The sequence below is a fragment of the Micropterus salmoides genome, unplaced genomic scaffold, assembly GCF_014851395.1.
Source record: "Micropterus salmoides isolate LMB-PRFRI ecotype aquatic unplaced genomic scaffold, ASM1485139v1 Ms_hic_scaffold_21, whole genome shotgun sequence".
In the NCBI taxonomy this organism is placed as follows: domain Eukaryota; kingdom Metazoa; phylum Chordata; class Actinopteri; order Centrarchiformes; family Centrarchidae; genus Micropterus; species Micropterus salmoides.
The window spans coordinates 16,560,197-16,584,151 of NW_024041262.1; the positions used below are offsets into that span (position 1 = coordinate 16,560,197).

At 38.9% G+C, this 23,955-nt stretch overlaps 3 protein-coding genes across 5 annotated transcripts in view; 1 reads left to right on the forward strand and 2 right to left on the reverse strand.

Moving 5' to 3' along the window:
- The first annotated feature begins 541 nt into the window (after positions 1-541).
- On the forward strand, positions 542-14,748 carry LOC119916039 (zinc finger CCHC domain-containing protein 24-like). Its single transcript, XM_038735890.1, has 4 exons — positions 542-969; positions 2,145-2,345; positions 11,645-11,809; positions 13,097-14,748. The coding sequence occupies exons 1-4, from the start codon at positions 757-759 to the stop codon at positions 13,208-13,210; spliced, it is 693 nt and encodes a 230-aa protein (XP_038591818.1). The 5' UTR covers positions 542-756; the 3' UTR covers positions 13,211-14,748.
- Positions 14,749-15,298: 550 nt separating this feature from the next.
- Positions 15,299-19,068, reverse strand: LOC119916040 (peptidyl-prolyl cis-trans isomerase A-like). The gene is made up of 6 exons (XM_038735891.1): positions 18,812-19,068; positions 18,558-18,588; positions 18,160-18,248; positions 17,978-18,074; positions 16,643-16,718; positions 15,299-15,797 (listed from the first exon to the last, which is right to left on the reverse strand). Exons 1-6 carry the CDS (start codon positions 18,962-18,964, stop codon positions 15,662-15,664), a joined length of 582 nt encoding a protein of 193 aa, XP_038591819.1. The 5' UTR covers positions 18,965-19,068; the 3' UTR covers positions 15,299-15,661.
- A 1,336-nt stretch (positions 19,069-20,404) lies between these two features.
- LOC119915600 (zinc finger MIZ domain-containing protein 1-like) overlaps positions 20,405-23,955 on the reverse strand; it is a 113,364-nt gene continuing 109,813 nt past the window's right edge. For all 3 annotated transcript variants that reach the window (XM_038735202.1, XM_038735203.1, XM_038735204.1), the window contains one exon: positions 20,405-23,926. In XM_038735202.1, the coding sequence (XP_038591130.1) occupies positions 23,819-23,926 (108 nt within the window). In that variant the 3' untranslated portion in view covers positions 20,405-23,818. The remainder of the gene's footprint in view (positions 23,927-23,955) is intronic.

The following is a 23,955-nucleotide window of genomic DNA, read 5'->3' on the forward strand; positions in this document are numbered from 1 at the left end:
CTTGCCAAAGGTTCCCAGGTACGTAGGCTATTAAATATGCGCAAACAGGCACTGGGGGAATATGCTATCTCAGCTCTGAAAGGAAGAGGTGATGCGAATTTGCGACAATCGGCGTTAAGGGGTTAAAACATAACATTGTAGGCCTACATCCGTTTTTGGCAATAGCTTACAGGCTACATAACAAAAAAAATTAAAAATGGTCTATAAAGTAGCCTACTATTCGGTTCTTATCGGAAAATATTTGGTAAATATTTAACGTAATTCAGTGCTTTCCTAAAACAAATAACTCATTAAAACTAAATCATATGTCTAACATAAAAAACACAGGCCTATATTATTTTCACTTTTCCCCTCCATTAGGCTATAACTCATAGTTTTAGATCCTAGTAGAGTACTGTACAATGAGGGTCCCCCTCAGATATCTTCTGTTGCTATAGGCTATATGTAAAGAAAAGTTAAGCAGAAGGACGCAAACTCATGTTGGACCTCCTATTCGCTGTGACGCAACCCAGAGTCCTGGCCAGAGCGCTGCTTCTAGCTTCCCACTGGCATTCAGGCTGTTGCGCTTCATGCTTCCACTGCGCTCTCCCCCTTGACTGTTGTCCGGTTACTGGGGTCCTCCAGGGCTCCTCGGGTGAACACAAGGATCACGCCCATCCAGCCGAAGCAGGGGGATGACTGAAAGAAGTTGGTTGGTCCAGAAAATCCGGTGGTTCTGACGGTGCTGTTCCAAGAGGCTCATTCCCTTAAAACAATATGATGTCTGCTATAGAGACTGGTACCCCTGTGTACCAACCTGCACAGCTGCTCAACTGGGTCTACATGTCTTTGCAAGATACGCAGAGCGGCTCCTATGATGCGTTCAAAGCCGAGTCGGACGCTTCTTCTCAGGACATGAACATGTCCAAGCGTTGCGCAGCTGATCTGAGCTCCAACTATCTCAACAACTTCTTCCAGCTGAGGAGTGAGGTAGAATCCATGTAATGTTATGCTGTCATACCGCTCTCATAGTAATGATTAACACTTTTTAATATTTCTTTTTTGTTGCATGTCAGAAACCTCTCTCTTAAAATGTCCATGAATATTGCACTCACATATTTCACCCCAGTTGTTTTTGTTGCCCATACAGTAAACCTCACCTGCATGCCTTCATTGGGTCGCACTGTGGTGAGTGGGTAGCATATGAATATGTGTTTTGTACCCTGGTATAGTGCCTGAGTGTGTTCAGACTGTTCTGGTGTTAGTGTGCAGTTGGAGGAATGGCAGATTGAGAAAGAGCTCTCACAAGGTTTTAAAAATGTTAGAGTTCACCCTGGCCAGCCTCTGCTTGGTCAGAGGAGTATGCAGTGTTACCTCCATGGGGTTTGGTGTGACTTAATTTAATACTGTCGCGTCAATAATTAAAAAGCGAGTTTTGGTTAAAATATTGGCATTAAAAATTAAAAATGTGCTGTACTTTAACTAGGATAATCACATTTTACAACAATTCAAATAACATACTGTAATTGCACACATGCCACAGACATGCAGTGGTTTGATGTCTCATGCAGAACATTACCCACTGCATTGTACACACGCATTCAGGTCACAATTCTCTTTTTGTGGTGCCCTCAGAGTAAACAGCCAGTGGCTGCAGGCTGTTCTTCATGCTTGCCCTGCGGTGCCATAGCACCCGTCTTCTCCACTGGCACAATGATGCTGATTGTGCCGAGCCAACAGAACAAGTTAGAAGAATGCATGACAAAGGCATTTTGTTCTGACGAGGAAACGGACACTATCGGCCCATAAATGCAGTAAAGGCAGCACATCTGCAGAAATGAAATAATGTCGGCTACTGTCTGAGAATCAAACAGGAGAATCAATCAGGGTGATGGACAGACATCCAGGCTCAAATGCTATTTCATCGTACAGTCACAACAATAATCTTCAGTGTTTTTGTGAAATGAGAGATGCTATTGAAAAACAGAACATCAATCAATCAACAACTGACTCATCGTTTAATACATTCAACATTAAAGAATGGAAATCAGTCATGAACTAAGTGTTAGCTGCTGCCCTACTTTATTGTGTGGAGATATCTACTGTATATTTCAATGTTTACATTGACGTGGTGTATCCTCTTGGTCTTTGGGTGTCTCTGACAGGCCTTGAACAACAATTTCTACAAGAGCTCCTCGCCCTACGGGTCCCTCAACAATATTGTGGATGGCCTGAGCTCTCTGGCGGACCATTTCTCAGACCTCTCCCTGTCCCCCGACACACGCAAACCCAGCAAAAGGCCGCCGCCCAACTACCTGTGTCACCTTTGCTTCAACAAAGGACACTACATCAAAGACTGCCCTCAGGTGAGCCCGTCAGTGATGCTGCACATCAGTCAGGTGCAGATCCACACAGGTAGCAGCCTAAACTGAAACAGTGTGTGGGCCATTTGAGCTGTCTATCGAAAGCATCAATGGGTTTCAAATAACATATGGAGTTCTGTCTGAAAAGAAGAAAATCATTAAGTGAATATGGTGACATACTTGATCTGATTCTCAGTTTAAATCTGCATGGTTCCTTCTAGTTGTAGGCAGACTAAAATGTCATGGTATTAAAAGTTAGAATAAAATATTTGTATTCTTTTTCAGTGTGAAATAGATTCCTCAGCACATATTTGAGTTAGATGTACCACCGCAGCTTAGTAATGAGCAGCAGATGCCAGATTGGATCTCGGAGCTGGCCTTAATGAAAGATGATAGGTTTCTCTGTGGAACTAGGCACGACCTCTACTCCAAACACGAGAGAAATATTACCACTACTTTATGCGCAACTGCGGTTCCCCATTGATCATGTTCGGAGGGAAATGCCTGACATTTGTTAGGTTTAATAGAAATAATCAAATGACTGATGGACAGGATGATGTCCAAGAAGCAAGGTAGTAAAAAGTAGAAATTCAAATAGCTGGATAACATTTACTGGTCAATCATATAAAGGAGTCACTTCCTCTTCTAGGATTCCCAGTGTGAATGCTGCAACATTCTCAGATAATTCCACAGATAATGATACTGAGTGATCTTCTAGCAATTTAGCTCTTTTCTGTAAATTCCACTTTTTTATTTGTGCCCTAACTTTCTTAAGATAACAATCCCGATGAATATGTCAGTAAAGATGTGCATAATGTTTTAGACTGCCAAATGTCATTATAGGGGGCTAACTTCTAAAACCTGAGTAGTTGTAGGTGCAACAGCTCAATCAATTGGCTACAACATATAAAATATTTAATCTAGAACACAGGTAGCCACATTTCTCTGTGGTGTATGTTGAATTCCCACAGTGTAAGCTTGGACATCTTCCTGAGAGTTAACTGAAAAGACTGATACCACTCTTACATCTGTACGGTAAATATGTTGCTGGAGCCACATAGCTTAGCTTCTGCATAAAGTCTGGAAACCGTGGGAAACACATAACCCCTCCAAAATAGTAACTTGTCAGTTTTGACTTTTGTATGGATTAAAGAAACGAGATAAAGAGTGGCAATTAGTGAGCTTTAGAGGTGATAGTAGGCTCACTATGTTACCTTTGTACAGAGCCAGGCTATTTGTTGCCCTCCGTTTCCAGTCTTTATGCTACGCTAAGCTAACTGCCCCCTGGCTGAAGCTTGTGTCTGAAGATCAATAACACAAGAGTGTTATTGATCTTCTCATTTAACTCTTGGCAAGAAAGTGAAAACGTGTATTTCCCAATTATTTTATTGCGGCTGTAATCAATATTTTTATACAAATTAAATGCAAAAACAAGCTAGCTAGCTTCCATATTTACCGCACAGACGTAAGCGTGGTATCAATCTTTTCGTCTAATTGTCCAATAAGCATATTTACAAAATATTCCAATCTCTATTCTAGTCTCGTCTCTGAAAGCTTGTCGCCTCCATCACTGCCAACACAGAGGAGAGTGGTGCACTTAAGCCTTGAACACAGACCATGGGGGAATGTCAGGAATTTAGAGAAAATCATTTGCAGTGAGCTTAAAGCTCTTAACTTTTACTTCACATCTGTGCACACCTGGTCAGTTCATCTGTTTCAGAAATTTCCCCCCGATGTTCGAACGTTTGAAAGAAACTCTCAACCACTTGCAAACTGTAAAAGCAACACAATGCCACTTATTTTTGAGTAGTCTTTAAGTTGAGCGTCTTTCATGTATAACCTTACAGGGAGAGAAGCTTTATATATCCTTAAAATACCAGCATGTTTCTCTTTAATGAAGTATAGTGATACAAAACTCCTTTTAGCAGTAGTGAGTTTCTTTGGACTGTCTGTTGCAGGCTTTCATAGCTCACTGGTTTGCACTGGAGCTGCAGTGGACAGGAATCAAAGAGTGTCATGGCTCAGTAAGATGAGAGAAGAAGCACACAGGAAGGTGTGGGGCCTTTAACAGCCTTTCTCTTGGTGGAATGGGGCCCAAGTCAACTCTAAAAGTCTACTTCTGTGATAAAAGAACACGTTGTACCTCAGTGGAAGCCTCAGGTGATGAAAAATTATTAAAAACGCCAGCTAAGGTGGGGCCCTTGCATTTGGGTTGCAGCTGTACAGAAAGGCATTTGATATGCTACCCATGCTGTGCTCGGGATGTAAGCTGCAAACATGACAGCATAGTGGAGAGTTTGGTTACTTGCTTCACTAGAAGGTTAAGATGTCGAAAGGATTACTCAGAGAGATATTTACGATTATTCTTCGCAGCCACACCTCTTAAAATGTGCAAAATCTGGAAACCATTTCAGCTGGCTGGCTCTCTGCCACTCCCACTCTGCTTTACAAAGATGATGTCAGATTTTATCATGTGTTGCTAATATTTCAGATCCAAAGCAATGATCATGGAGCCGTTGACATGACAAAAGGCCTCTTCAGCTGAAGCTGAGCTGAAGGTTCCTCTGAAGCTGTAACTAATGAACAAACTGTTTTTGGTGCTTGTTGGCTGGAATCTGAGGCATTTGCAGCTTTAGACAACTGAAATAAACACTGTACACTATGTCTAACTGTATGTTGGATTGCAGAAAAATTACCTAATTTCCAACTTGCCACTAAATGAGTATTTTCAGTTGTAAAACCATCTGTCCTCTTTTCAACCATATGACCAAATGTGTTACAATTTTAACACCTTTTACGCCTCAACCCAGGGTCACAACATTTTAATGACCCCATGCCAGTTAAGTAGCTGAACAAGGTTACTGTAAAGGGAATACACAAGTGACAGTGTGCTGACAGTAAATGGGTGTATGGTGGGAAGAGCCTTGGCTAAATAAGGAGGGCATTGTTTCTGCAGAGGGGCTGTGGAACCAAAGGTCAGGAAGTCAGGCTGTATTGTTCACTCAGCTCTGCTTGTCTGCAATCATCTCCGTCTCTCTCTGTCTCTGTTGATGCAGAGGAGCGGCTGCCGGACACTCGTTTAAAGGGCCAGCAAGCAGCTGCCCAGAGATGTCTGCATCCAGAGTGTGTTTTTGGAAACAGTGGGTAGTGCAGGAAGTGGGTGTATGTCTGTACAGTTACAGTTTAATCATGTTTGAATGGAGGGGAAGCCTGCTGATAATTACTTAGGACAGAGGAACTTTTGATACTTGCAAGGCTTAGAAATTCCTTGATTTATATTTTGGTCTTTGAAGGCTGATATTTTTAAATGTAACCAGCATTTAATCCCATGATACATTATCCTCTATTTTATTGCTTATAATTACAGGAAAAGTTTCATAGTCTGACACCTAACCCCCCTAAAATGGTGATTAGTCATTTTTACACATCTTTCATAGTATATTAGTGAGCTTTAGAGGAGCTAGTCAGCAGATTTTGTTACCATTGGAGTGAATCTGGCTAGGCGTTTCCCCCTGTTTCCAGTCTTTGTGCTAAGCTACACTAGCTGGCTGCTGGCACTAGCTTCATATTTACAGGGGAAAGACCTGAGCGTGAATCGTTCTGAACTTGTTGAGCTGTCCAACCCGCAACTTTACTGTTTGCCGCTGTGATAATGATGTTTGTGGTAGCAGTAGGAAGCTTTTGTTCAGTGTAAACACTCAAAATCCACTGTACACTACCTGCTCAACACCAAAAGGCAGACAGACACAGAAAGGAACTAGCTGGTGAACTTATAGTGGAACGTTTAGCAGCTAAAGTGAGAGACATTCCCCTCAGTAGAGACCAAAAAACAGAGCTAAAAGAGAGTGAATATTGAATAATTACCAAATAAATCATATTTCCCCATAACTGTTGGATGTGTAAATAAGCAACAGTTTGCCAAACTTGCCAAAAAAATCAGTAATTGCAGGTATAGGATTAAGTGAGGAAAGATCTGAAATGTATTAGCATGAAGAATAATTTGCTGACTGACCAGAAATCAACATTTAATAAAATGTCTATGTCCTCCTGACATACCATATCCACAAACAAATACATCAGTGTATCCTATTTTGGACTGCATTGGAATTTTGTTATCTTGAGATGGCATGATATCAGTGTTTTTTGGCTGGACACTGTACTTCAGGTGGAGGGGCACAGTTCATTGCTGAAGGTGTAACTGGTGAATTTCAAGCAACACTGTCGGATTTACTGTTGCTTTGGTCCATTTGTTTTCACTGCTGATAACTGTCTTATCTGTCCTCAGTATGCTGTCTGTTGCTTTTGGCCGGATCATCTGTTGAGGAGGATGAGCAAGATAGAGGAAACCGTGGAATGTGGGGTAGATAGTGGCTGTCATCCGCTCAAAGCTCATGAATATATAGAAGAATGCGGTGGAGGTCCGTTTTTTGTGTGGTTGCATGTTGTAAGATTAAAATAAAATCACGTTTGTCTTGCTGGAGGATTTGGTCATTGTAGATTACAGTTTTCCCCAGTTTCAGTGACATGTGAGGGAAAGGAAAGGGAAATGAAGGTGAAATGATAAGTTTCCTTGTCTGTGGCTCTAAATATCACATTTTTAGTCATACGTTATTTTTACCTTGTTACGTTCCCAATGTTCAAAGTTCATTCTTGACTTTGGAAACAGCAACTGACAAAACAGTATCACCATTTAGTAGCTGTTCTGGAACATTAAATTATATGACATGATCTTCAAGTTAGAGTCTATTCAGCTGACATGGAGTTGTAATTGCACTTATGCTTGTTTTGTGTTTATAGTATGTATCTACTGTGTTGTCTCCTTTTATAGTTGTTGGTTATAAAAGACTATACTATTATAAAATGTTTTTATTTTAACTTACATGAAATTACATAATGTGGGGACAAGTACATTTGGGGATACTATAACAAATTTTAACTTGTTTGCCTACAGGATCAGCCCTACTGTTAACATTGCACAATTATTGTGAGGGAGGACCAATCACAGAAAATGTTTTTGAAGGACTTACATCCATAATGGGATTTCACATTAATTGCTAGCGAGTAGTGTACATGTGGTTGAGAAAAGGGTGGTATAAAGGGTATGAAGGTAGACGGCAATTCACTCATTAACAGATGCTGTGAAATTATGTTATTCCTACTAAACTTCAATAAGAGATGTTTGGCTGACACTTCAAAGTGTGACTTTTTTCTTGTGTTTCCCCCATTGACAGCAGTGAGAGAATCATTCTTACAGTGCAACACGGGCTAGATGACAATGAAAATGAAAACAAAGTCATTGTTGGCTAGTTAGCAACCTCCCGGGAACCTGAGAATCACTTTGACAGAACAACCCACCAAAGTTTACTACCCACAAAGCAGTCTTCTTGACTCTCACTCTCAGCTATGTTATGAACTTTTGAAGTATTTTGCTGTTGCATGTATTGTTTGTCTGCCAGCCCACCTGCACCTGTCATTCACCCATTGTGAAACATAACACCAGTTTACAGCTGTGTATGTGGTCAACCTGGCCACAGCCAGGACTAGAGCTCAGTCAGACTCTGGATGGGGGTAGATAATCATCCATCTGTGAAAGCAGTGCTGTGTGTCAAATAGATGCTGAAAAGTATGTCTATGAATGAGTGTGTGTGAAGAAGTTATTCTGCTAGTTTAAAGGCTCTGCATGCTCTGAGCAATGGGCTTTTAATAGAAGACTGAAAATCTGGAGAGCCATGTAGGAAAATGGAAAACCAATCATTTGTTTTTTGGCCTCTTATCGTTTTTTCTAATCATATTTGTTTTGGAGAGGGGGAAGGTTAATCCATTCAGTATTTCAGATGGGTAAGATTTACAGAAAGGCTGTGTGGAAGGCATAGCATCATATACAGTGACATGATTTTTACAACAGCGTGTCAAAGTTATACTTCAAATAATACTTCAGATAAAGATGCAGAAGTCAGGAAGTCTGATTTCTGAAGATATGAATTCAAGATTCAAGGTGTCAATGAAAGGAAATTACACATTTACTTATTTATTACATGGACAGTTTTCTTCCAAAGGGTTGGATTTGCTAAATATGCTTATTTAGGGTTGGTATTTGCTTCATGACAACTGTGAACAGATCCAAATTTACTAATGTATTCCGATTAATTTCTGCATGTATACAATCATTTGATTCAAACATACATACAAATAGCATCACATTATGATAAAGACAGCCTTCTGAGTCTCTTAATTCAAAACATATCCACACCGTAGTCTTCCTCGGCCACTTTTAAGGTCATATTTGGAAATATGGCAACAAAAAAGCAGTAGGTCCTCCTCACATTGTAAAAGCAGGAACCAGGGAATGTTTGGCATTTCTGCCTCAAAAATAACTAGCATTACTCAACTAATTGTTTTTGACCTCTCTTTAAATGCAATAATAATGTGTCTCTGATAAAAAAAAAAAAAAAAAGCTATTCTAATACTCTCTCTTTAATGAAAATGGGAAGTCATCAGTTTGTTGCTTTAAACCCTCCTGGAGATAATTGATTTCATGAGATAATGAAAAGTATCACAGGAGTCTTTCAAATATAGGAACCCATTGCTGTGGCTTTCAGTCCAGGCGTTCATGTGCTGTTTTGCTTTGGTAACAGCTGGGCTTATCCCTGATGCTGTGGAGGTCTCATACAAATTAAATCCAGCAGTGAGGGAGAGAGAGCGCTGTGGGTTTGTTAGTGTGGAGTAATTGACCACATGGTATCTGATAGGCTTGGTGTTGCTGTGTTCCCCGGGATGAATGTCTCACGGGGGTATGCAAGTGGGGGAGAGTGTGTGTGTGTGAGGGGGGGGGGGGGGGGGATTTGGAGTAGTCCATTGTTTATCCTGATGGTTTCCAGATGATGGCAGAGGGAGGCAGCCAACCTCCTGGGCCTCTCTCACCAGGCTGTAAGGATCTGGGCCAAGCTTATCTGCTGCAGCCTTCAAAATCTGGCTTTACATCGCTCTGTGCACTCTGGGGCGGATTTAAGTTACACATCTGAAGTTATGGCTTTTAGGGTGGGATGTGTTCTAATGCACATAACAGTTTTTGCAACAGCTTTTTTACCGTGACAGAAAGGGGGGACAGAAATGGAAAATTTTAGTAAAAAAACAACACACATTGTGAGGCTGATATTTGGACTATCAGATGTATTGGCTTTAAATTTGGTACAGACATTCACATTCCCCCCCTGATGAATTATAATAACTTTTTGTTATCCCTTAACTTTTCATGTAGCACCATCATCAGGTCAAAAACGTTATTTCTTTAGGTAATACATTACCAAATACCTGCAAAACTAATGACATTCCCTTCAGTCTCAGCTGTTCTTTGTGTTTAGTGCTAATTAGCGATGGTGACCATGGTTACCATCATCATTATAATTACTACACATCAGCATGTTTGCATTTAGCTGAAAGTACTAGTGTGCCTAAGTAGCCTCTGACAGGTTCTAGCATTGCTGTTGACTCTTAGTCTAGTCTGAATATATTTGGCTGCAGGAGTGTTGTACCTTTTTTAGTTGGCTAGTGTTGCGACGATATGATCTTATCATGTAATAGTATATGTTGTAGCCTATATATGAATAGTGGAACATGGTTCATTTTTATTGCTTTACATACCATTTTGCATGCATTAGCTATGTTGTGATATTGATATTAATATTGAGATATTAATCTCAGCCATATTGCTCATCCCTTATCATATTAGAACATTTGTTGTGGAGTACCCGTTGCAGTTCTAAACACAGTATGTTAGTTCAAATAATATTTATTTTTAAAAGATTCAGTATTAACTGTCCAATTGCATCTTCAAGAAAGATTGAAAAATATGCTCAGGTGTTTTAAATAAACTGGTTGTGTCGTGTGTGTAAAGGGCTTGTTGATTGATTTGTGCATTTTTTTCTGCATTCTCTCAAACCTTCCGGGTTTCCATAAGAGTGTCTGTTCACTGTTGGGTCAGAAGTGTGATTTTCATTTGTCAGTGTCACATCTTTGATGGGACCGGTGGAAACTCCGGAGTGTGCAGTGCCCTTTGCTTCCCTGTGGGCTCCAGACTTTAGGTAGAGTTTGTTTTGCTTGCTTTGCAGAGTGAAAGCTGTTTCCTCCCTCAGGAAGATGATGCTCTCCCTGCTCTCTATGTAGGCGCTTGAGAAAGAGGTCTGCCATCAAAAGTGACCTCCCACAGTGCCTCAGGGTGGCTCAATGATGCAAACACAGGCCTCAAAATGCTCCATAATGGCCTTAACAGTTTGAGACTTGGCTGTTGGAACCTTAAATGTGTTTTCTTAAACAGACGTAGTCCTGGAAATGAATAAAATGAGCTAGGCAAGTTCTGAAACTGACATATGTTCCCACTGTGAAATCAAAACAAGGCTTGACATGCACTCCTCTGGTGCTGCAGATTCTTAATTTTGACTTGCCCTACTTTTTTAGAGGCAGAGGTGCTTCTAATTTAAACCAGTCTTGTCAAGATGATTTCTTTGTGATGGATTTAGGATTTTGTCATGTTATACAAGTGCAGAGTTCATCTGGGTTTTATTTCCTCCCCGCTAAGATCTTTGTGTCCTGATTGGTGGGTCGGGGCCAGCTTGGAGGGATGACTGAGAGCCTGAGGTATTTGTCCTATAGCAGAGAGGCCTCTCCCATTGGTCCCCCCACGGGCTGTGGCCTCCTTTATGGTCCCTCTGGAACACAGCTGGAGGGAGGGAGTTCATTTCTAATGAGAAAGCTGAGACTTCTTTTATCTGTCCAAGAAATAAATTACACTTAACCATTACAGTATATCCCAGCTTCCTTGAAATAATCCATTACAATGTTTTTCTTCCACAATATAAGGACTCTTCTAAATTTCTACACTTATAGTTTAGATAAAATAGGAAAGGTTCCTTTGAAATGTAAAGCTCACTCTTCCAGGACCATAAGTATTAATAACGCATCAAAGCAAATTAGCTTTTTAACTTATATTGACAGAAACCATAAATAATCATCTCATTCCTGAGACAAAACTATTCCACAAACTCGACTTTCTTGACCACCAACAGGGCTGCTATCACTTCCTGTTCTAATCATGCAGAGCTTTGAATTGGCTGCTGTCCAAAGAAACCAACTAGGTCAGTCAGTCTCCTCCAGTTAAAGGTGGTGAGAGGCAAAAGCCAAAATGTTTGCAAAGCTGTCGAGGCTTACACAATGAGAACTGTCTCATTTTTATGCATGTATGTAATGTAGTAAGCTAAAAGCGCCAATAACGTAAAAAATGTTGTGTACTGTATATTTCTGTTCAGGCTCGACCCAAAGGTGAAGGCTTGACCCCGTATCAGGGAAAGAAGAGGTGCTTTGGTGAATATAAATGCCCTAAATGCAAGAGGAAATGGATGAGTGGGAACTCCTGGGCCAACATGGGACAAGAATGTATCAAGTGCCACATAAACGTTTACCCTCATAAGCAGGTAATGGCACATCTGAACTACAGTTGAGCTACCAGGGGGCCCCCAGATGAAGTCTTACATACAGACTCAAAACATTTTGAACTGGCCCTCCTCACTGTTTTGAGTTAACCTACACAATACTCACAGGAAAACACTGCTTCCATGCACACAACATAGCAGTAAACTAAAGTAAACTGCTTTGTGGCCGCACATTGTTACAGTACATATCCTTGTAGTTTGACCCTAGAGGCCAAGAGCTGCTTTTTGTTTTCTCCCATGGCCCAGAACTAACCAGTTTAAGTGTGGAAATTAAATTATGTGTAACTCTAGAACAGGAATACTGTTGCAGGTAAAATATTTTTATCTGCAAAAATACCTAAACATGCATTTAAATATACTTTGATATATATATACTTATAATTTGATTTTATCTCTAGATTGAAACATTCAACCAAAAGGTTAATTCTGAAATGTCTTGCCGTTTATCAGTTACATCTGCCAAGTTTGACACTCTGTCCAATTGTGTTTATTTGTTATTTGTTATTTAGATCGCTAGTTATCTCAAAAACATGTGACCTGATGTCAGTGGAGCCAAAAGCGGTTAGTTTTTGGAGCAAATAGTGCCACCATGTGTCCACTTAGAAAGGACCATGTAAAGGCATTTTCATGTAAATTCCAACCAATCTTCACCAAATTGTATACAACTACATTTTTTGATATCACGTACCATTTTCCTATTATTGGTTGCCAAATTCTTGTAGGCGGGGCCTATTTGACATAAACTCCCTAACTCCTGGAACACATTCTGCAATCACAGTCAAACTTAGATGACACATGCAAATATCAGCTGTGAGTGATCTATCAAGCATTTTATAGCATTTCATCTAAAGGTGATCCAAAAATCATGGCCACCATAAACCAAACTAAAACTCTATGTTTATGTTGGTGCAGCTCTGGGTCCTGATAATTAATGAGATACATCAAAACTGACAGTATTTGCCAAATGTGAATTAAAATTAAATGAAAATTTAGAGGATTGTGCAGTGTTGATACGCACTCGGAATTTTTTCTAGTGTGTTGCACATCTGTGACCATGATATTAAGAACAAGCCCAAACCCCTCCAGTAGAAATATATTGAGTTCTATTTACTTTGTGTGTAGACCCATTTTGAAAATAGAGTACAACAAATAGAAGAGTCTGTCTTAAAATAAAACATCATGTATAATGTGTGTATAGTTGTATAATGTAAACTCCTCCACCATGGTATCTGAGACACAGTAAAGTTATACTCTGTTTCTTTGTTCCAGAGACCCCTTGAGAAACCGGATGGGTTAGATGTGTCGGACCAGAGCAAAGAACATCCGCAACACTTGTGTGAAAAGTGCAAAGTCCTCGGCTACTACTGCCGCCGCGTGCAATAACACACTCTACTCGCCTCTCCAAAGTTTTATCAAAAAGGGACGGTTATATTTTAATTACTAAACAATACACCATAATTAACTTTATTGTACTGCAATGCATCTAATGGTGTATTCTCATGAAATATTCCCTCTGACACTGTGACTCTCACTATAAGAGGCTCATTTTTCTCTCTCAGTGGAGACAAGTACTTTGCATTTACTCAGTTATGTGAATATTCATTTGAAGTCTTAACTATGAACCTTAAGAATCTTACCAACTGTGAATTAAGAAACTTTAGCTCTGTGTCTGTCTTCACTCGGGTCCGACAAAATTCACGAGTGAAGTTTCCAGATGAAGATTCTCTTTTACATGTTTGTATATTCCAGAAATAACTTAAATGAAATTATTTTTTCTGTATAAAATATGCAACAAGTCTTTACTAAGAAGGATATGCAGTATTAATGTATATCTGCATTTTATCTGTATTATCTGTACTGGAGGGTACATAATTTTTGAATATATTTTTAATTTGATTATTACACTTTGTGAAGGAATATATTAGCCAACTAACATTTATTCTTTATATGATGTGTGCCTGTATTTCTGAAGACACATTTTAGTTTGTCATTCAAAAGTTTTACAAAACTGTAAACCAATGCAATATGGCAGAAACATTTTCACTACCTGAAAAAAAAGACTAAATGACAGCAGTTATATTTTGGCACACAGTTCTATGAAAGACTCACCAAAGTGCTTTTTTATGGGTCATAGGTCGTAATGTCTCACATGTAACACGAGACAAAAAGGAATAAAACTCTGAATATACCAAAGATCATGAAGGATTAAGTGGAGGGTTGCATGTGCATGTTCCTTATAGGCTTTTTGTATTTCAATGAAATTGTGATAAATTAATATGAAACAGGAAAACCCTGACTTAAAACTGTTTAAGATGTGTGAAATGCCATTTAATGTGCCTTAGTTTAAAAGACCTGTGAGACTGATCCCTTGATCTCTTAAAATGGTTTTGTATTCAAATGTATTTGAACATGTTATTGAGGGTTTTGCCGCTGTTCTGCAGAATTTCTTTTTGTCCCTAGTAACAATATGAGCACATAAGATCACGGGGCTGGGAAAGTCCCCACAGGGCTGTATGGTGATAGAATCTCTCTTCAACATTAACAGATCCAGATGTTACACATTTGTATCTCCCCACAAAATATAACAGAATTCCAGCCTCTCTTAATATTTTTTTAAGCATCTGGTAAAATGTACTTATGGCACAGGAAAATCAGATTTGGCTTCATCACCCCTCTCACTGCTGGCAGAACCTATAATATGCTGTGAGACAAAACAATACATGCAGCAAAATCCAAGCTGACCCCAAGAAAGAAACATTTCCCTGCTTATTATAGATATTATACATACTTAATGGAATAAGATCATTAGTCAACTGAGGCTGACAACAGGAGGCGGAAGGAAGAAAGACGCGACACTGATCTCATTCCACAGCTGGTGATAAAAAATTCCCTTTCTCCCAATAAACCACTCTAAAAACACCTTTTTCAGCTGTTGAAGTGCAAATTTTTTTCTTAAAGTGCCTATAATCATATTTTAATACTAACAAATCTAACACGGGGTTGCTCTTAGGGAGAATTTCACCTGAAGCTGCAGCCCCCCTTAGCTGCTCACTGTTTTGGTTTGCTCTCACCTCTCTCATGTCATTTTCAGCTGCAACAGGCAGCTGCTTTCAGTGAAAAAGATCCACTGTTCACTACCTAGTCAGCACCAAACACCAGACGGACACACTTCACAATTTAGCAGGTTAAGAGCTGCAGGAGATGTTAAGAGACTAAAACCAGAGCTAAAAGGAGTACTTTCATTTCATGGGGCATATGATAGTGATAATGGTGCTTCATAGCTGCTAGATGTGTAATTAAGCAAATTTGCCATCTCAACTTTAAAGCTGATATGTCAAAGTTCACAATTTGTTTCCGCTGCCCAAAGCAAAAACTGGTCCAAAACAAAATTCACATATTACAGGTTTAAAGTACTTTTGTAATACTTTTCCTTTAATATCTAAATGTGTGCATAAAAACAGACAGCAAAAACAAACTTTATTTTAGTTTATTTTTTTACAAATAAATGCATCTTTTCCAAACTAATTTCAATGCATCTTAATGAATGAATAGCTCAGCTTCAAATACATAAGAAATCGTTACCCATCCACCCTATGATACAAGTTCACATTTTATGGCATGGCACAGTTGAGTGCATTAGTTGCTACCAGACTAAAGACTAACAAAGATTTCAAGTACCAATAGAAAAGAGTTTGACTCTGCAATAATCAATTGTCAGAACAACACATAGCAATCTGCGCCATGAATGAAGAATGAGCCTCTTTCAGTCAGATTCTCACTTTGAAATTACAGCAGGAGATGAGACTACGACCGTGACCACTGCTCACATGGAGTCTACTTGAGCTCTCCACAGTCTGTGATAGTGATCCTCTTGGAGGTTCGCCCAGACCGTGAACCGAAAGACTCCACTTTCTTGACCACGTCTAGTCCCTCCTTCACGCTGCCAAAGACAACATGCCTGCCATCCAGCCTACACGAACAAAGAAGGGGTTTATTATCGCTGTCCCTGAAAGTGAGACAATCCATGATGCACCCAACTGGGTTTGATGTGAGGCTTTATGTTGGGTGATGCCACTAGTTCTGCCACGATTGTGCTATCTTAGGCAATCATTCACATTTTTTTTTGCTATCATGCCAAAACATTAAAAGAATTCATTGCTTCCACCAAGAATTTTATTCCCAGCAGGGTAGAAAATTTTAACAATAACTGAACACTACTAAAAAAAAAAAAAAAAGTATTAAAAAGGCTACAATAACAAACGCCTTCCAAATGTAGCAGAGGTTTAAGTTTGGACGGTTTACAAAAGCTATTCAACTGGATGGAATCTCTGGGACAGATTACTATTTTAAAGTGTGTTTATCTGTGTGTAAAATACAGTTTTTGGGTAACTACTTGCTGATGCCTGGACTATAAAGATTCAGCTGCCGAATTCTGAGTGTTTTATGTTTGGATCCTGTGTAAATTGCTGCATCCTGCACTAGGATTGCAATATGCAAAAAGGCAACGATACTCAACCTAAAATATCTAAAATGGTCCCAGAGTAGCTCCTTTCCTTTTCTATGTTGTGTGGGAGTAATTATCTCATTACAATTCAGAAAGCTTTAGGTTAAGTATTAATGTGTCTGTTCTTGTTCAGTCTTGCTCACTGCACATTTGTCTCTTCACTTTTCCAGACAGCATACAATCTGAGCTCTGTGCACATGTCTTCACAAGCCAGCAAGTAATACACTTTAAATAAGGCCAATAATGGTGAAATGTAACAGAATGACTACAGTGACATCCACCCTTATAATGTTGTGCTTGTCAACACATACCATTCTGTTTTAGTGGTGCAAATGAAGAACTGGGAGCCGTTGGTGTTGGGTCCAGCATTGGCCATGGACAAGATACCTACAATGCAGGAAAAAAGGTTTCTATTATTTTTAATATTTAACTTAAAGTAACAAAATATGCCTGCAGAGCTACAAAGGAACTTTTGACGTGGCGCTGGCGTAAATATCACAATTAATGATGGCTGAATTTAGCTGCTTCAGTTTTAGGTTACTGGTATTGTGTATGCTAGTTCACTGACACCTTACTGAGACACTTATATATTACTAAGTCATTGCTATTAGTAACACATGTGCTTTTCCCATTAAAACAAGTCAAATGTCTGCTGTGAAAAAGGCCAATTGAAAGAAACATATTGTATCCATCATCTAAAACTTCAGAGTTCCTTTACAACAGCTAGTTCAAACATTGCATGATGCTGCCACCCAGTGGTGGAAATGAATAAGGCGATCTATGGTACAATAAAGAACAGTATGCATTGTGTTTATTTCCATTAAATTAAAATTTGCGTTACCATCTTGCAAAGTTATAACAGAGCACCCACAGCATCCATGACTTTTATTATTCTCAGTATTTAAAGCTGGGGTAGGCAATTTGTTTCAGAAGCATTTTTCGTTATATTTGTTGAAATTCTCTCTACATCCTGAGACCAACCAATAATGCCCTGACACCAAAATGAAAAAGCTCCAGTATCTGTGGCTGTTGCAGGACTGTAATAAGCAAATAGACAGGCAGGCCTACCTGTGTGCTCTTTGCCCTAGATGTATTTTGGGAGAGTGGCTTGAAATGAGGGTGTGAGCTTAGCCTAATTTCTTTGCTGTAGAGAGGACTTGCTAAAAAACACCAGCTTATCTGTCTGCCACGCCTACTGCAGTTTCTCAACTGCTTTATAATGCGTTTGCATTGTCCTGTGTAAGATAAGATATTACTTTATTAAACCCCCGTAGAGGAAATTTAGGTCAACATAGCAGCACAAGAAATATAAAAGAACAGATGCATTATTGTATTTGTGAAACACTGCCCTGTGTATCCTACTGTGCTGTTAAATCTCATATTACTCTTAGTAGTGATGTATTGTATGTAACTCCGCTGATGGATGGCTGGAATACAAACTGACTCGCTCTAATCATGATCTGCTTGTAATATTTCTTGAAATTCCCTGATATCCAAAGAAAATGAATCAAATTAGCTGACCCGTCTGGAATACACCTCTGAAAACTGCCATTCCTCAAAATGAAGCCGTGGAAGCCATTTAATTAACAAACCAGACAGCTTTCTCCTTCATTCGCAGGAGTGTACAAACAGAATGGGATGATTACCAGGTCCAGTGTGCTTCAGCTTGAAGTTCTCATCAGCAAACTTCAATCCATAGATAGACTTCCCTCCAGTCCCATTGTGGTTAGTGAAATCCCCACCCTGAAAACACTTAACACTGTAATTACAATGCAACAGCATGCCTGACAACAAAAGGACACAAAAAAGGAAAAAGAGGAAAGCTTACCTGGCACATGAACTGAGGGATCACCCTGTGGAAAACTGATCCCTTGTAACCAAAGCCATGTTCCCCTGTGCACAGCGCTCTGAAGTTCTCTACGAGAAAGATTTAGTGTCAGATTCCACTAGAGGTCAGGGGATGTCCTTAAATATGATGCTGGAGCACCAGGGCATTGTTTGTTATTTGGATATAGTTGGTTTTCACTGAACTGGAAGGGTGTGGAGAAAATTATGACGTGAAATGTAAAATTTGTACAACAAACGTAGTGCAGTTGAAGTATGGAGTTATATAAAATGGAAATAACGTTACTCCAGCACACGAAGTAAAGTTATCTCGGGTTTGTACAGTACTTAAATTCCTCTGCTGGATATGAAATGACATTATATGAAACAATCATAAGTTACCTGCAGTTTTTGGTACAATGTCGGCGTTGAGCTGCAACAGAAGAATGAAAAGCCTCAGGGTGACTTAGTGAACAAGATGTTTTCCGGAAAACCGAGACTCAACGACTGTCAGTTAACGTTAAAACTTACGGAAAGGACCCGGGACGAAGTGTGTTAACGTCGCATCTGTTGTTTTATTACTCATTCAAAAGAAAACAGTGACAAACAGAAAGTACAAGCCATATACCGGTAGATTATGTTTTATATCTCCTCACCTCAAAGGTTACCCTGCCGAGAGGCTGGTTGTCTGCAGCAATGTCAAAGTAAACCGTGGGGTTGTTGTTAGCAGCTGCGGGGCCGCTGCTGCACAAACGCGCGGCGGTAAACGCCAGAGAACACACTTTTATCCTGTTTGAAAAAAGCAACATTTTCCAAAGTAATGCGGCTCAGTTTATTCCCTCGGACCAGCTGTCGGCAAATGTCAGGCGTACATGTGAGAGACGAGGAAGTTTTTCTTGCCTAACCGGAAGTACAGTCCGAGCGGTAAGGATTAAAATCTCGCGAGCCTAAACGTGATTTCAAGCAATAATCCATTATTACCTTTTATATGTCTATGAGGGTTACACATAATTTGTCACTAGTACATACTTCTGTATAAAGGTTGAACCTATTTCAAAAATATATGTCATCAAAATATAAGTATCACATACCTAAAGACGTATATTTCTTTCCCTATTAATATACACACACGCATATAGTTTTATCTATTCATTTTATTTAAATTTACTTACTGTTGTTTTTATTTACTTTTTTAAATATTTATTTTTACGGAATTTTTATTTTATATATTTTTTTATTATTATTATTATTTTATTTTGTGTTAACACACGCAATCACAACTTTTGCTGTTTTATTTTCTTATCTAATGAAATGTATGAAATTAATTGTACTTATGTACATTTGCCATTTGGGTGATTTCTGTTATCATTATTATTTAAAAAGGAGCCAAACAAATGTCTTCATATGATCACTATTGTTAAATCAAAGATTTAGCATGATGAGTCATATTTTCAAAATCAATGCCAAAATTTCTGCCAGGGTATGCAAACTTAGGAGCACAATCAGAATCAGAATCAGAAGGAGCTTTATTGCCAAGTAGTGTTTTACACATACGAGGAATTTGCTGTAGTGATAAGGTGCTACACGTAGACAAACATACAGTCGACATAAATAAATGTAGAAATATATATATATATATATATATATATATATATATATATATATATATAATAAAACTGTAGGTGCTTGCCTAACATTCTAATCTAGTCTTTAAACTAATGGTTGGATGGATTTGTACACTGTGGGCTTGGGTGAACATTCTGACATAAATATAAAAATAAGTGTAAGTGTCTCAGTTCAACTAAAATATTGTGATACTATGAAAAGCACTTTTATTATTATTTTTTGCGTTGGTGATGCTGGTGTCACTACCCATGCTAGCGTGGCTCCACTGAGTCCTATTATATTCTGAATATAGTGATTATACTAATTTCTGCTCCATCCATTTCTGCAGAAGAGGAATTTTTCTCACCGCTTTGCTTTTTCATTTCTACTTTTATTTTCTCATTTCCTTCTTGATAGATTGCATAATAATTGCTCAGTGTCGTTCCTATGAGCAGATGTACGAATCTTGTCTCCATTATTTTGTTGTGTTAATATGGGCTCACATCATTTCCACATATTAATCAAAATGTGAGTCAAATCTGATACCCATAATTTACACCGTCTGCTTGGATAAACAGCTTGGATTAGCAGGCCTAATTGTCAGACTACGATGCAAACACACAAAAGACAAGACCACAGTGACATACAGGTATCATCTGAATACATATTTATTAGATAAATATTAGGTTGTCACATCGTCTAACTACATACAGTTCTGCAAGACTAAAAATCACAATTAGTTCCTTTATTTTCTGACCAGTTTAGAATATGAAATGATTGTACATACAATGTACACAATAGAGACAATGGCCACATTGCATGAATCACCTTAGATTGTATCATTTTTCCAACTGCTCATGATATCAAAAATTGTACAAACTACGGATTCGGTTACAATCTTCTGGACCCGTCCCGCCAATCAACTTTCTCCCACCCCTCCAAACGATTTTCTTTGTAACCTTGTTTTTTTTTCCTCTTCTTCCTTTTTTAGCTTTAGCACCTCCAAGTGTGCAGGTGACAGACTAGAACACTTAAGCTAAATATTACATGTAAAACATAGCTGTCCCAGTTCCCCGAACAAAAAGAGGTGAAATTATATTACAGAAGGGGAACAAAATGCTGAGAGATACCCACAGACACTAACTAACAAGTTTCATTTTCCATATTCAGCCACTTCCAGTAGAGGGGTTGCAAGCTTTTTATTATTCTGAAGAAACAATGCACATTCCCAGGGAAAATGAATACATTTCTGTTCACGTCTCTATATTCATTTACATATATACAGGCATCCTTGGGACGTTTGATCTAGCCTTGCCCTCAACATCCTTTCCAGGCCAGAATGATGAACGTGCCCTTCCTCTCTGTATGTTTTTTGAATTTTTAAAATTTTAAATAAACAACCTCCCCCAGAGAAATGGCCATTTATTGTGATTGTGCAACTACAGATTTGAGGTGCTACCTTATACACCACAGTTGCTCACTTGAAAGTGAGAACAAAATATGAAATAATAACGACTTCCATGGGATTGATCAAAAGTTTCAATTCAGATAGTATAAATAAAAAATGTGGCAGTGTGTCTTTAAAAAAAAGGAATTATTTGATTAGATGTCTCTTTGTGACATAAATATGAAACAACATGTCAGTGTGCCGAACTGGAACAAATAATATTTCTTGAAAATAATGTTTACATAAAACCAGGGCGGTTAAATCAGCACAATGCTACGGTTGAAAGAAATTGGATTTCTAGCCTTACAGATTAATAAGAAAACCAGTACAAAATAATTTACCAAAACAAAACGGGATAAAAATGTATATGGTCTCGTGCTTTTAAAAAAGCCACATTTTCTATAACAAAAATATAAACAATATTATGGATTTCTTTAAAATATGGTTGTGATATATCTTTAAAATACCACTGTGTATTGACAATTAGCAACAATTATGATATTCACATAGCCCACTAATTACACTCAAAGCCAGCGGATACCACATCTTTTAAAACCGTTACTGTTCAGTATCACTGATAAAATGTTAACGCAAATTCATTAATAGACAACATTGATCATTTTCAGTCAAATACATCTGAGCGTGAAAGAAAACTGAGCTTGACATCTGGAAACTGAAATTATGCAATCACCTTGAGCTGATACATGGAAGGGGGGAGGGCGCACATAAAAATGGGACACCTGTCTACAAATGACAGGTGTGAGACAGAGTGCACTGGGAGGAAAGTGACTAGAAAGCACAATGACCTGCAGGAAATAGCTTATGAGACATTTGGACTGACTTCCCCACATTGGGAAGGCGAGACAGGTGTCGTATGCTGGTTACAAACAAAGTCAGTGGTTAGATGGGAGTTTGGGAGCATATGTGGTTAGGTTGGACGACTAATGATCAACGGACAAACATTATCAAGATGATACAAAAATATTCACAATGATATTTACAGTAAAATAGCATTTCTTAAAAAATAATACATTTGCATACTGAACAGCACTCTTCTCAAAAAGTGAAATGGAAAACAAATGTGGCAAAAGGTCTGCACCAATACTGCTTTAAGAAACCACTTCTTGGACAGCAGTGATGGATAAACTGTATTTGTCCTCCCCTATATCTTTGAAATCAATATTACCTCCTATCACACTAATAGAAACGCACACACACCCCTACACACACACACACACTCACAGTCACACAGGACCAAGCAAACACAAATGTCTCCGTTCTCATCCCTCTAACTTTGGTGATGCTGAGCAGTTTCTCAAATGTATGGATAGTTTAATTATGCAGCAATATAAACAAGGAAAGAAACAAACATAACACAGTATATCCAGCAAATACATGACAAATGTATCGCTGACATCAGCATTATCCCTTCAAAGTTAGTGTTAAATAAATCATACTAAATCTGACAGAAATCAAAAACAAACATACAAAGAAAAGAGCTGTTGAAAACAGCAACTGATAAAAACCACACTATCTTTTTTTTCTTTTTATCACTTGGAACAGCACTAGACAAGGGCTTGGCACACATGCACTTTGTAGACTACTTAAACAGCACATCATTTAACAGGTAGAGAGATGCAACGTTGCACAGATTCTGACACGAGTGACACCGGGGGCTCATGCGGAGCAGACGGCATGGAAGGAGCTACAGCAGGAAGCAATAAACGCAACGGGGTCGTTACAGGAACTCCAATCTCTCACATTGTACCTTTCGTTTCCATTAAAATCACTCCTCTATATGGGAGGATCATTTTTCTTTTAGTGGGGCCAAAATCTTCTCCGTTCCAGCTATCAGCCGTCATAGGACTGAAAAGCAGGGGTATCTCTTTTTGACAAAAATATGTATGTATCAAATTGTGGAAAAAGTGGAAGCTGATCATTCCCAAAAATTGTTTTAAAATGTTGGCAGAAGAGCAAAAAATCTTTTAAAAAACATTTAGACAAGGACAGACATACGCTGATCTAATTGATCATTGTTTTTCTTCCGTAAAGACAGTTTTTGTTTTTTATGCATTGCCAAAATCTCTTTGTGCTTTTAAATGATGTGTGATGGACAAAAACAGTGCGATTAACCAGACCAGTCAGGGAATGGAGCTGTGACACCAGGAAGCTGTGGCTTCTCAGATTGGAATAACAATATGGACATAATGCAGACTGGCCAGATAGCGCAGTTATTTTTTCTCTTTTATACAGTGAGTTCCTTTTTTCTTCTCTGAAGGAAACAAAACACAAATTAAAAAAATGCTACAACACGTTCCTAATGTGCACACATACACCTGTGTGTGGCGTAAAAAAATCAACTGAGTATAGCTGCACAGTTCAAAAGTATCGCCACCGGGTGAGAGGGCGGGGCGACCCCACTGCATCCCGCCATGTCTTTGAGTTTTAAGCTCTTTCAGTCAATCTGCGCTGGCCAATGAAAACTGTACAAGAGGAAGAAGAGAAAGGGAGTGCATCTTTGTGTTTATCAAGTACTGAGTGACTGCCCTGTGTTCTCAGGCAAACTGTAGGCAGAACTTTCAGAAAAGTTTATGTGTGTATCTGAATCGCCTCAGTTGTTTTCGAAGAGCGATAGAAGGTCGTCATTGCTATTGCTGGGGAGGTCTGGTGGATCCAAGTACGACAACAGCTCATCTGGGTTAGCGAGCTCTGGAAGAAGCTGTGAGGGAGAAGGAATGATAAGAAAAA